An 11253-nucleotide genomic window follows, 5' to 3' on the forward strand; every position below is an offset into this window, starting at 1 on the left:
TAAGCCAGAAAAAATAAAAATAATAACCACACAAAAAATAGTTGAGACTGTCAGTGAAAGCAGAAAGAAATTAAAAAACTTTGTCAAAATGCCCGCCTTACCCGTGTTTAAACTGGGTATGTTGGCCGTGCGCCAGCTAAGTAAATATGTAGCGAATTTTATTAAGCAAAAAGCGAAGGATAATAGAATTTTTCGTGAATATATTTGCATACCACCGGCACAGTGTAAGTAAACCGCCAAAAGATTTTAAGTGCAATTCAAGATGTGTGTAAACCTTCAAAGGGTACAACAGAATGGAGACCAGAACCATGATGTGGACCATGAAGATGGGCAAACCAACAAATATAAAACCACTGTCAGAAGCGGCTGCCATTGATTTGGGCGCCAGTATGTTGGGCGAATTTGTGCTGTTCTTAATCTGTGGGGCCGCAGTTGTATCGGAAGTTTCACGGTTAGTTCTGCAAGCAGATTTTTTCCAATAATTATTGAACTGCTCTCTCCGCGATGTAAATATAGACAAATGCGTTCAGAACGTCGTAAAAGGGATGAAAAAATACAAGCAGCAATTAATTTAACAAACAATATTTTAAAAATGGAAGAAACAATAGAACATCAGGAGCAATATATACAAGAAATTAGAAAGGCGCTAAGGTCGTTAGGTGAGTAGTTCAAATTAAATGCTTCAAATTTCTCTACTAATTTGCTTATATCAACGCAGGCAAAGATATTAAAGTGCCAAAGCCGGAGCACTTCGAAAGTAAATTGTTGCGGCCAGTTATTACAACCAGGTCTATTGATACACAAGTAACGGTACCAACAAGTGATAAACAGCTGCAGGTGACAATCTGAGTTTGTGTGTGCCCTGACATTTGTAATTAAAACGTATCGATGACAAGATGATCAAATGTTTCATTTAATAATGTCATATGTATTAATTATTGTATTAGTTAATAGTTTTAGTATAATTTTACTTCTCGATGCATAGAAAAACTTAACTTTATTTCGCACAGAATTTGTATTGACTTAAAATTTAATTGAGTTAGAAAAACCGTACATATTTATATATTACATTACATTCTAAGTGTTTAACCAAACTTAATTTACAAACAGTCAACTCATTGAATAATTTAGCATAAGATACAAGTTCTTGCTCACGTTTCCACATAGTGCACATAGCATTGCAGTTTCCGCAAATCTTCCGGATTATCGACGATTTCGCGCAAATAGTCGCTGAAAACTGTGCAGATATTGTACAAGCTGCGTTTGACGCCATTTTTGAGTGCAATGAAATTGCGATCCATTTTTCGGCCATTCAAATTAACATTGTTCAATTTATCCAATTCAGTTTTGAGTGTCAGCAACGATTTGATTATTTGTGGTAGCGTTACTTGTACCACACCATATTTGTCTTCCGTCAGCGAAGCTGTACATACGCCGGCTAAACCTTGCACTATCCACAAAATCGTTTCCGAGTTAGAGAGTAAGTAAGCGGTTTTAGCGCCTTCTGGTTCGCCAAACATGTAATACAGGCCGGGAATCATACGGAAAGCAGCACGCAAAGTCTGTTCAAATTGTTTCTTTATTTTTTCAACCTGATCATGTATGCGCTTGCAAGCTGGTGACATCTTCTTTACCGTCTCGGTATTTTCTTGATTAGTTTCGGTCATCATGCGTCTAATGCCGTAGGTTTCGTTATATTGGCGTAGCAATATTTTTTCAGCAGCTTCGGTAGCGGTGGTCGGCTTAATGGTGGAAAAAAGTGGCGCTGTTTTAACAACTGAAATCTTTTTCAGAGATGCGGCTAATTCCTCGGTAAAGGCGTTGATAAGGCTTAAGCACTGTGAGGAAAGCTGATTCCAGTTATATGGATGTGCACCTAAAAGTCAATAGAAATTATTTATCAAAACAAAAAAAAAAAAAAAAAACGAATAAATTGTATTTAAGAGTACCTGGTACTGACAGTGCAAAAATTTCTTTGCGCCTAGCATCCATTTTGTTGCTTGACAAATTATACAGATCGCGGGCGCCCAAATTCTGCACCACTGGCACTAATGACGAGTTGAGCGCATCCACTAAAGATATTTCTTCTATACCAGTGCCACACAACACTGGTTTGCGTTCAATAATAAAAGCAACTTCCTCCGAAAGATGTATGGCGAAGAAACAATGCATCAGATGCATATTACTTAAAATTTGGGCCGCTAAGATCCAGCCATAGAACAAAAGCCGCACATTTACAACAATAGAAATAAACGATAATGAGGTTTCATCAACATCCAGCGTGAAAACTATAGCGAAATAACGATTTATTATGCCGCCAATTAACCAGTAAGCTAGTGCAAAACATATTGTAGGCGTGAAGGATTTCAATAATGAATTGTATAAGGTGCGGTATATAAGAGAACGAATTCTAATTAGCATTAACTCCTGAATGATGGGGAATTCCAATTCGGGATCAGTATGTAAATTCTCTCTGGTGAAATGCAAACAAGCAGCGAAAACTCCCACACAAATTAAGAATAAATAGCGACTATTTATGCACTTTGTGCCAAAGCATTCACATACAATATTACTGTAAAGGCAGAAAATTAATTGCTTTGTAAACAACATGTATTCGCAAATACTTACCGGTAATCTACGTGCAAGAAACTGGTATAAAGCCATGCGGTTAAGTAACCAACCAGTAAATGTAGAGAAAAGAATAGTGATTTTCGTGGTGCTGTATAGATGAACCATTGGAAGCGCGTCGGATAGTAGCGTTTCACAGCGAGAAATGATTTCCCCAACAATATGGTATATAAGACGACGGAACCAATCAGTGGTAAAATGCTAAACCACGTATAGAACGAAAACAGCACACTTATTGTATTGCTTATCCAATTCAAGGGATGGAGGACATGAAAGTTGACAAAGAAAAGGAAAAAGCCAAGTAGCAAATATTGTATGGCTATGCTGTATAGCAGCGCTAGCATGCAGCGGCGTAAGCACAGCTTTTTGCATTCCACTATTAACGACATGTCGTTAGCCAAACAATTTTAAAATTGTTAAATATTTTACAAATGCGTGGTGCCGAATTGCCGGCTCGTTGAGGTTAGTTCGAGGGTCCGGCTCAAAGTCACTTTATGCAAACTTTTCAATTGTTAACCATTAATGTTGTAAAAACACTAAGAAAAATAAATACTTTTAATTATAATATGAGCAAAAGTTTTATTTCTCCACGAACTTTTACAAGCAACCAATTGTACGTTATAAGCGCCAATTTACAAATTGCTAACAGATGGTTTTGACAGCGGCGCAAGTGCTGCCAAATTCATAAACGGTTTACAAAAAGTAGTGCCAAATTAGTTCATTGAATTTTGTAATTGTATTTTTTAAGAATATTTAATTTCATTAATTAAATAAGAAAAAATTGATTTCTCTTCTCAAATTTCGCATAATAGTCAGGGTACATTTGGAAGAAACAAGAAATTAAAACTACTCAATACCTAATTGGCTATTCGAAAGTAATTACCACAGCTTCTTGCTTCTGGCAATAAACAATTTTTTGTGCAATCATTTTATTTAAATATTTTGCATATTTTATGTAGATAATTATGTCTTTTGTTTTGCTCACATTTTATCATGTTTCGTCATTTCTCGTTTTTCTTCCACAACAGATGTCGCAATAATAAAATCCGATACCGAGCAGCGAATAAACGATGATAACGCACGAAGAATGAACGAGTGAGCCAGGCACGAAAGCACGATAGTCAGAAAATAATTGGTTCTCACTTTTGTATTGAATTTCGTGCTGAGTGCTTGTCCGCACAACGGTTACGCGTAAATTTTTTCGAAAGTCTTTAAAATTTGTGCCGATAAATGGTTAAAAAAAAATAAAATAAAATTCCAATTGTGCAAAAAGTGCAAGTAAAATTAATATTTTTTGAAAAATAGTTTCATCGTAAATTTGCATGGCAAATTGCAGTTAAATGTCAATAATTATCAAATTGGTGAATGAGTGAGTGAATTTATATGAATGCGAATGGGAAGTGAAATAGTGGAAAGAGAAGAAAAATATTAATAAGAAGAAGCATATTGTAGCAACAAATATAAAGTGTGAGATTACGAAGAGAAGAAATTTAGATTCATTTGCAAAAGTGAATGAAATTATATTCGAGTTAATTGAACATGTCAAAAGTGTGAAAATTTATCAAAATTAGTGCAGCATTATAATACCAATGTCTAATCCAAAAATAAATAAATTCAATACCTGATAATACAAGTTTGCGTGAATATGTCTTTGAAAATATTTACATTTGCACCAAAATATAATATACCATGCACATATTGAGGTCATACATAGCAAAGTGGTGTTGAAATCAAAGTGTGCGCTAAAGGGGAAAGTATTTTCGTGCATGTGTGCGTATGTATCTCTGCAATACCCGCAGTGCATGTATCGCTTGTTGACCAGCAAACGAAAAAAACAAAAATAAAAACATAAACAGCTGCTGCGCTGGTCATTAGAGCAGAACACTTGCAAAAGCCCATAGGGCTCACACCGCTCACTATTGGATCGTCCTTGTGCAAGCATAATTAAGTATTACTCGTGCTCCCCGCTGCGGACAGGTGGTGTGGTGTGCCTACCGAAATATTATTTATTCATTTATTTCAGTTGTGTGATAACAGGCGTGCATAATTAACGATTTCTCGTTAAAAATACATACAAAATTTGAAAGTGAAATTTTAATTCACACAAAGTGTCATATATTGAAAGTAGAAATTTCTTTCAACACACAGTGTATAGTGAAGAAGCGGTGTACCAGCCCTTACAAATACAAAATGAAAGTAATAAATAAAACTAAATAAATTACCTAAGCGTTTATACTATTAAGTATAACGGTAATTTGTGTATACAATCATACAAGAAAAAAGCGTAAACGAAAACGCGAAAAAATAATCATTCCAAGATACAAAAATATACAACAAAACAATTAGAATTGAGGTGGATCAGTGAGCTAATGGCAGAGTGCCTGCAGTGCTAAAGTCAAAAGCGAAAAAGCGTGAATATCCAAAGAGCATAGCAGCAGTGGAAAACAAACAGTGTGAGTAGCAGAATCAGGCAGTCACCACAATTGCAACATTTTTTAGGTGTGTGTGCTCCACTCACCTACTTTCGCGCGTGTTGCTGCTTTTGTCCATAGTAGTAGTAGTTGTGGTGGTGCCTCCCCCAACACCCAACATTGAATTGCTGCTATCAACCCAATAGCTACAGCAGCGTTGTTGTCGCGTGTTTCGTGGCTCTCCTCTTTGCCAATCGTCACATTTATGAGTTCGGCTCTCGCGTTACGTATCGTTAACTCTCGCTACTATCGGTATATCGTCTTCTTCTTCGGTATCAAAGTAAACCAACAGAAAAAAATATTTAATTAAATCAAATAAAGTGAAGCTAAATCGTTTGTGCTAGTCAACCGCGTTTTTCATTGTAAATAATAAATAAATAAATTTTCTGAGCAATTAACACGAGCATTGAGTTGCTTTGAAATTAATCATAAACGTTGCCAATTCATTGAAATATTCAAAATATTGCTTGCTTCGTGCGCTGAAGCTCGGCGTGCATGTGTGTATGTGTGAAAAAGTGCGAGAAATATTGTCGTCTTTTAATGCTCTGCAATCGAAAATTTTTTATTGATCGCCGTTAACAAAGATGTGTGTGCGTGTATTTATAGTCAGTTAGTGCGTTCATTTGGTAAAATCGTGTAAATCTCCTACCGCTTTGTTAGCGTTGTGTCGAGCATCAACACGCAGCAGCAGTTCATTTGCGATGCCATTGTTGTTGGAATATGAAGCGCTTGACTTTTGATTCACAACAATTATTGCATAAACAGGTGAGTGGCGTTGCTATTTGAACTCAATGAAGTGAGCTTATGCAAACCGGTAATAGGTTAAAAGTGTTATGCAAACTGTGATTTAGTTACGAGTGTGTGCCTAATCTTTTCATATTTTAAGCGATAATAGAGCAAATAATCTTTGTCGCATTGTATGAATAAGAAACCAGTTGGCGCTGTTACTTTCTGATTGTAATTTTGATTTGTTTATTATCTTCCTATTTAAGCTGTAAAGTTACGAGGTTTACTTTACTTAGTTCTCTATATCTTAGTTCAACTTCGTATATTTGGATATTAGTTTGCAAATTCTCTGATTGGATATACATATGTACATATGTATGTATTTATTTGGGATTATTAAATTTAAGATGTGTGAGAGCTCGTTAAACTCTGTTGTGAATTTTTTATTAATAAATTCTGAATTCAAAATTTGTATTTTAGAAGCCCATAATAAGAATTAAAAATTTATCAGCTATTTAAAAATTGGAATAAAAAATAAAATAATTATTTTTAATTATGAAAGCTAGAATAAAAGAGATAATAAGGCAAGATTTACGTAGAAATTTCTAACCGAAAATTCTTAATTAAATGTAAATAAGGCAAAAAGTGCTAAATTGTGTTCATATTTAATTAGAAATAAAAAAATTTACTTTACTTTTACTTGATTTACTTTTAATAAAAAACTTGGGACTAAAATTTGTTAATTATTATTCCGGATATTGCGATTAAATTTTTAATTTTTAATTTTCCAATCCGATGTTTGTTACTAAAAAGTTATTATTAAAATTTTAATGCTGTATTGGTACTGGATTATTAGTTTTAATTCGAATGCTCCTGTTAACAAAATTCAGAAGAAATTGTTTAAATTATTTTTCAAGTGTCTTATTTGCAATCCTACCTTGGACAGTTTTCATAAAGGTAACTTTGTAATATGGAAAATATCTCATTTTCACCATTATGCCAAAAAAATGAATTTTTGAAAAATTAAAATTTTTCACGGAAACGCTTTTTTGAATCAACGATTTTTAAAATGCATTTTATAATGAAAATATACATATTTATATTTGATTCAAAAAATAATCGCAATATAATCCCTTAAGTTATACACATTTTTTAAACTATATGTTTTGAATGAGATGAAAGTATCACATGACCGATTGTTTTAATGTCATTTTCCTTGGTTTTCTTACAATTCGGTATGTAATATGTAATTTTCTCCAGCGACTTTTTTCAAGCATAACATACATATGTACATAAGGATGGAAGGACGATTCTGTTTAAAAATTTTCAACTCAGGCTGAAATCCTATATTAGATATGTAACATTACCCGAAATGCCTATATGTATGTGTGTGGTAATTAAGGCACAGACACAAGTGTTTAAGAAAATTTTTGGAAAAACTCTTTACGTGAAGAGAGATGACCTAATCTCTGTGTCTATCAACGGTTGATAAAAGGAAATGTAGGCAATTCTACACCCCAAAAGAAACAACCACTTGTGTGTTCGTCCAACGATGCACACACTTGAAAACATATGTAAATCTTTTTCAAAAAAGAATTACAATACAAATAAAATTGAGGCGTTAACGCCAATGGCGCATACTACATGCATATGTGCATGAGTGTCATCCTGGTGTTGAAGGCAACATTTTTTACTGACTCATCGAAATTTCACAAAATCAATGTATCGGAATAAATGTTTGGAATAACCCGCACTGATTGAAGATAATCCGAAATTTAGTCATCACTGCGCAACACTTGAAAGTCGATGCTCAAGCAAAAAATTACCTGCTCCGGATTAGAAGGCCAAATAGGGAAGGAAGAACAACAAACATTTAATGAAAATACACAAATGGTAGATTTTGTACCCTTCCAAGTAGGCACCTCAATACAAACATATGTAGATGTGTACATATGTAAGCATGAGTGTGTATGTGGGGAAGCAGTCATCGCTCGCTCGCGCAACGAACCATGAGTGTGTGAAATGGATGAACGTATGTGTGCCTGTGCAAGTGCGGCAGGTAGCTGATGTTGAAAGCTAAACTATTTCGGGCGCGATCTCCGCAGTTCATTGAAAAGTCACAAAAATTAATGGATTCTTGAGTTTATAAGTGAGAGTGATATGTGTTAAAAAGGCTAAATAACCGAATGAAATTGCATAAATAAATGTGCTTTGTTTGTTGATTGATGTGCTAATAGTGTTTAGCCGCAAATTAATTAATTTTTATTTTCCACTCTTTCTCGTTCGTTTCAGAAAACATTGTGTGTTGTAGTCTCTCATACTCAAGTGTAATTTGTGCATTTAGAATGGCTGCCGCTAGTGCTGGCCAACAATTGCACCAGCAGCAGCAACAACAACAGCAACAGCTGAATCATCAGCAGCAACAACAACAACACGATATAAATGTAATTGGATTGCGACAATCCTTTCAGCAATCAATGAAACAACAACAACAACCGCAGCAGCAACAGCAACAGCATGCACTGACATTGCAGCAACAGACGGTGCTGCAGTTGCCACAACAACAACAGCAACAACCGATGCAACAGCACATACAATTGCAATTGCAACACTTAAATAATGGGCAACAGCAAATGCTGCAGCACCAACAGCAGCAGCAACAACTGCAATTACAGCAGCATGCACATCAACAGCAGCAGCAGCAGCAACAATTGCGTGCTGCGAAATTTACCACGCGTGTCGCTTCCAACTCGCCACTGTTCACGCAGCAACACCTGCAGGAGCAACAGCAACAATTGCAGCAGCAGCAGCAGCAACAATTGCGTGCTGCGAAATTTACCACGCGTGTCGCTTCCAACTCGCCACTGTTCACGCAGCAACACCTGCAGGAGCAACAGCAACAATTGCAGCAGCAGCAGCAGCAACAGCAACAACACCAACAACATTTACAGCCGTCGCGGCAGCAGCAACAACAAAATCAGCAACACGCGCTGTCGCAAACGATGACCAGTGGTTTGGTTAACGGTGGTGGCACTGTATTTGCTGCAAGCAATGCTGCAACACGCAGTCAGCCAATGAATATTTATCAGCAAACACAACAAAATAATGCGGCAATGCAGCAGCAGCAGCAACAGCAACAGCAACCGCAACAACGCTTGCAACAACACCAAACCCAACAGCACTCACTAAAAATGAATAATAATGTTGTGGCAGCGCCACCTACAATTGCTTCACGTCAACATATTACCATAAGCAACACCCCTACCACTCATAATGTGAGTGTTGGTGCTGCATCTGCTGCCACTACGGCCACAACTACAAACTCCACCGTAGGGCAGCCAAGTGCTGTCAGCGCTACTAATGCTAATTTGGCACCGGGTTGGCGTAGACAGGCCAACAACGATGAAATCATTTATATAAGGTGAGTACACATTTCAGGCGAAAGCTTAAAGCTTATTATTAAAGTTCGCTATAGCTTAAAATATAATTTAATTAATTTGGTCTCCTTACAAGGCGAGCCACTTATAAGTTTCTTATTTTAAAGAGCGAGATGAAACGAAATTTTTTCCCGGTTGCTTAAACAATTTTGCATTCTTCAGATGTATATTAAATGGCTTTGTCCTAACTGAAAATATCACTATTCTTGCCTTAGAGCACTAACCTATACCACTGTGTTCACCTCTTCCTCGCTTTGCAGGCGATGGGCACAGCAATTTTTCAACTTTGACGCTCATATACCTTGACAATTGACCTAGGACCATTTATTTCCTCTGTCCCAAAAAAATTCAAAAATTTCTTCGCTGAAAAAAGATTTTACTCAAATGAAATAAATAACAATTTTTTTTTTCTTTTTTTATTACTCCAAAATCTGTTGTAACCTATGTAGTATAAACCAGTTATCCATTCCGCTTTACATAGTTAAATTCACATTCATTTGAAAGGCATAACCTTGAATTTCAAGTAGTCTTATCGTCTGGATCCGTCCTGGTTCTTCATTGCAAGGTGCACCGACCCTATTCACCAATTAGGCGAAGAAACACAGACAAAGATTAATTATTTTGACGATGACCTAAAATCAAGACCGTGAACAACCCGAAATATTTTTAGAATTTGAATTTTACAAGTCTACACTCCTTAACTCCGCACACAACCAGGAATATTTCCAAACTACAGAGCAGCAGCAGCAAATTGCAGCTGAAGAAGATACAGTCAAATTCCGCACTATCACAGGATTATTCTTGCTATTTTTGTTAAGAAGGATAGTGCACTCCTCTCTAAGCAGTTTATGTTGGTATATTTTCCCAGAATGATGAAAATAATAACCTCTAAACTCATTTCACACCCTCTCCTTTGATCTGATCCCGTCGAAATTGTCAATTTCTTGGACCTACCGCTAAGTGATTTCGATGATTTTTCTGCACTACAACAAGAAAGCTCTGCAATACAGTATGTATATGTATATATGTATATAAACGATCAGGTTGACGAGCTACTCGATTAAGCCATGTCCGTGTGATCTTTTGCCTGTGGACCATATACCATACCATATATTAGTTCCTCAGAGATATTCGTACACTTTCTCCCAGTAAGGCGCTCATTTATTTATTGGAGCATATAGCTGCCATACAAACTGACCGATCAAAATCAAGTCATTGTATGGAAACATTTTTATTCGTAAAGGGTATTCCAGTCTTTGCAATCGAAGTTTTTCTGTTTCCCTAAATTCTAGCCATTTAAAAATGTTCATTAATTACATCCAATTAATTCTGTAGCTCATATTAGGAGATGATTCAGCTTACGTTGAGAACAAAATATTCAATCGCCGAACTTTCAAGGGATAGACTGTCATTCGGTTCCAATACTGCTATACTACTCCACCTCCAACAGTATGACATCTGCTCCTTCGATTGCCCCAGTGCCCAACATTCCGCTATTAATCAACTATTATGTCCTATTACTCTATTGGTATGCCTTAAAATAGCACTAATTTGCTGCATACCCTTGCCTAAACCCTCCGCTGCATACCGGTCTTAAGGCCTTAATCCCATTTGTGAGGCATGTAACCTGAGATATTTGCGCACATTAGCCATTTGCATAGCGTTCATATGCATGCGTCTATTGAATAATCAATTAATATTTGATGACAGTGATATTATACATTTGTTGCTGTAGACACGTGTGTGTATGTACACATTTCTACATTTCGCTGCGGTATTTGTAGTGGTAAACTTAAATGAAGAGGAAGCCCCAACTAGCTGGTTACGGTAAAAAGCAATGCTCAAGGCATACTTACCTTCATATTTCTGTGTGTTGTTTTGCGTAATTTGCATATTATGTAGGTAATAATCTTTCAATTAAATTTTTTTCTTAAAAATAAAGTTTTCAGTATTAAATCTTAAATTTGTTTCCAAGTTTTAATAAAATTTTT

At 36.0% G+C, this 11253-nt stretch overlaps 3 protein-coding genes across 6 annotated transcripts in view; 2 read left to right on the plus strand and 1 right to left on the minus strand.

Moving 5' to 3' along the window:
• The first annotated feature begins 88 nt into the window (after positions 1–88).
• On the plus strand, positions 89–900 carry LOC108965485 (putative OPA3-like protein CG13603). Its single transcript, XM_018927941.1, has 4 exons — positions 89–224; positions 283–451; positions 517–659; positions 719–900. The coding sequence occupies exons 1-4, from the start codon at positions 89–91 to the stop codon at positions 847–849; spliced, it is 579 nt and encodes a 192-aa protein (XP_018783486.1). The 3' UTR covers positions 850–900.
• Positions 901–907: 7 nt separating this feature from the next.
• LOC108965484 (nucleoporin Ndc1) lies at positions 908–3259 on the minus strand. Its single transcript, XM_018927940.1, has 3 exons — positions 2629–3259; positions 1950–2572; positions 908–1876 (listed from the first exon to the last, which is right to left on the minus strand). Exons 1-3 carry the CDS (start codon positions 3015–3017, stop codon positions 1152–1154), a joined length of 1737 nt encoding a protein of 578 aa, XP_018783485.1. The 5' UTR covers positions 3018–3259; the 3' UTR covers positions 908–1151.
• A 510-nt stretch (positions 3260–3769) lies between these two features.
• Positions 3770–11253, plus strand: part of LOC108965503 (polyhomeotic-proximal chromatin protein) — a 388316-nt gene continuing 380832 nt past the window's right edge. For 3 of the 4 annotated variants that reach the window (XM_018927971.1, XM_018927973.1, XM_018927974.1), the window contains exons 1-2: positions 3770–5864; positions 8118–9246. In XM_018927971.1, coding sequence (XP_018783516.1) covers positions 8171–9246 — 1076 coding nt within the window. In that variant the 5' untranslated portion in view covers positions 3770–5864; positions 8118–8170. The remainder of the gene's footprint in view (positions 5865–8117; positions 9247–11253) is intronic. The other variant, XM_018927972.1, reaches the window with a different exon arrangement.

This window comes from Bactrocera latifrons, unplaced genomic scaffold, assembly GCF_001853355.1.
Source record: "Bactrocera latifrons isolate USDA-ARS-PBARC rearing strain unplaced genomic scaffold, ASM185335v1 scaffold_140, whole genome shotgun sequence".
Classification (NCBI taxonomy): domain Eukaryota; kingdom Metazoa; phylum Arthropoda; class Insecta; order Diptera; family Tephritidae; genus Bactrocera; species Bactrocera latifrons.

Excerpts from the sequence above, each read along its gene's own strand:
- LOC108965484 (XM_018927940.1), bottom strand. The coding sequence starts at position 3,017 with ATGTCGTTAATAGTGGAATGCAAAAAGCTGTGCTTACGCCGCTGCATG. Across the intron at positions 2,573-2,628 it reads TTCTTGCACGTAGATTACCG|TAATATTGTATGTGAATGCT; the intron begins GTAAGTATTTGC and ends CTGCCTTTACAG. Across the intron at positions 1,877-1,949 it reads TTTTGCACTGTCAGTACCAG|GTGCACATCCATATAACTGG; the intron begins GTACTCTTAAAT and ends ATTGACTTTTAG.
- LOC108965485 (XM_018927941.1), top strand. The coding sequence starts at position 89 with ATGCCCGCCTTACCCGTGTTTAAACTGGGTATGTTGGCCGTGCGCCAG. Across the intron at positions 452-516 it reads GTTGTATCGGAAGTTTCACG|ACAAATGCGTTCAGAACGTC; the intron begins GTTAGTTCTGCA and ends ATGTAAATATAG. Across the intron at positions 660-718 it reads AAAGGCGCTAAGGTCGTTAG|GCAAAGATATTAAAGTGCCA; the intron begins GTGAGTAGTTCA and ends ATATCAACGCAG.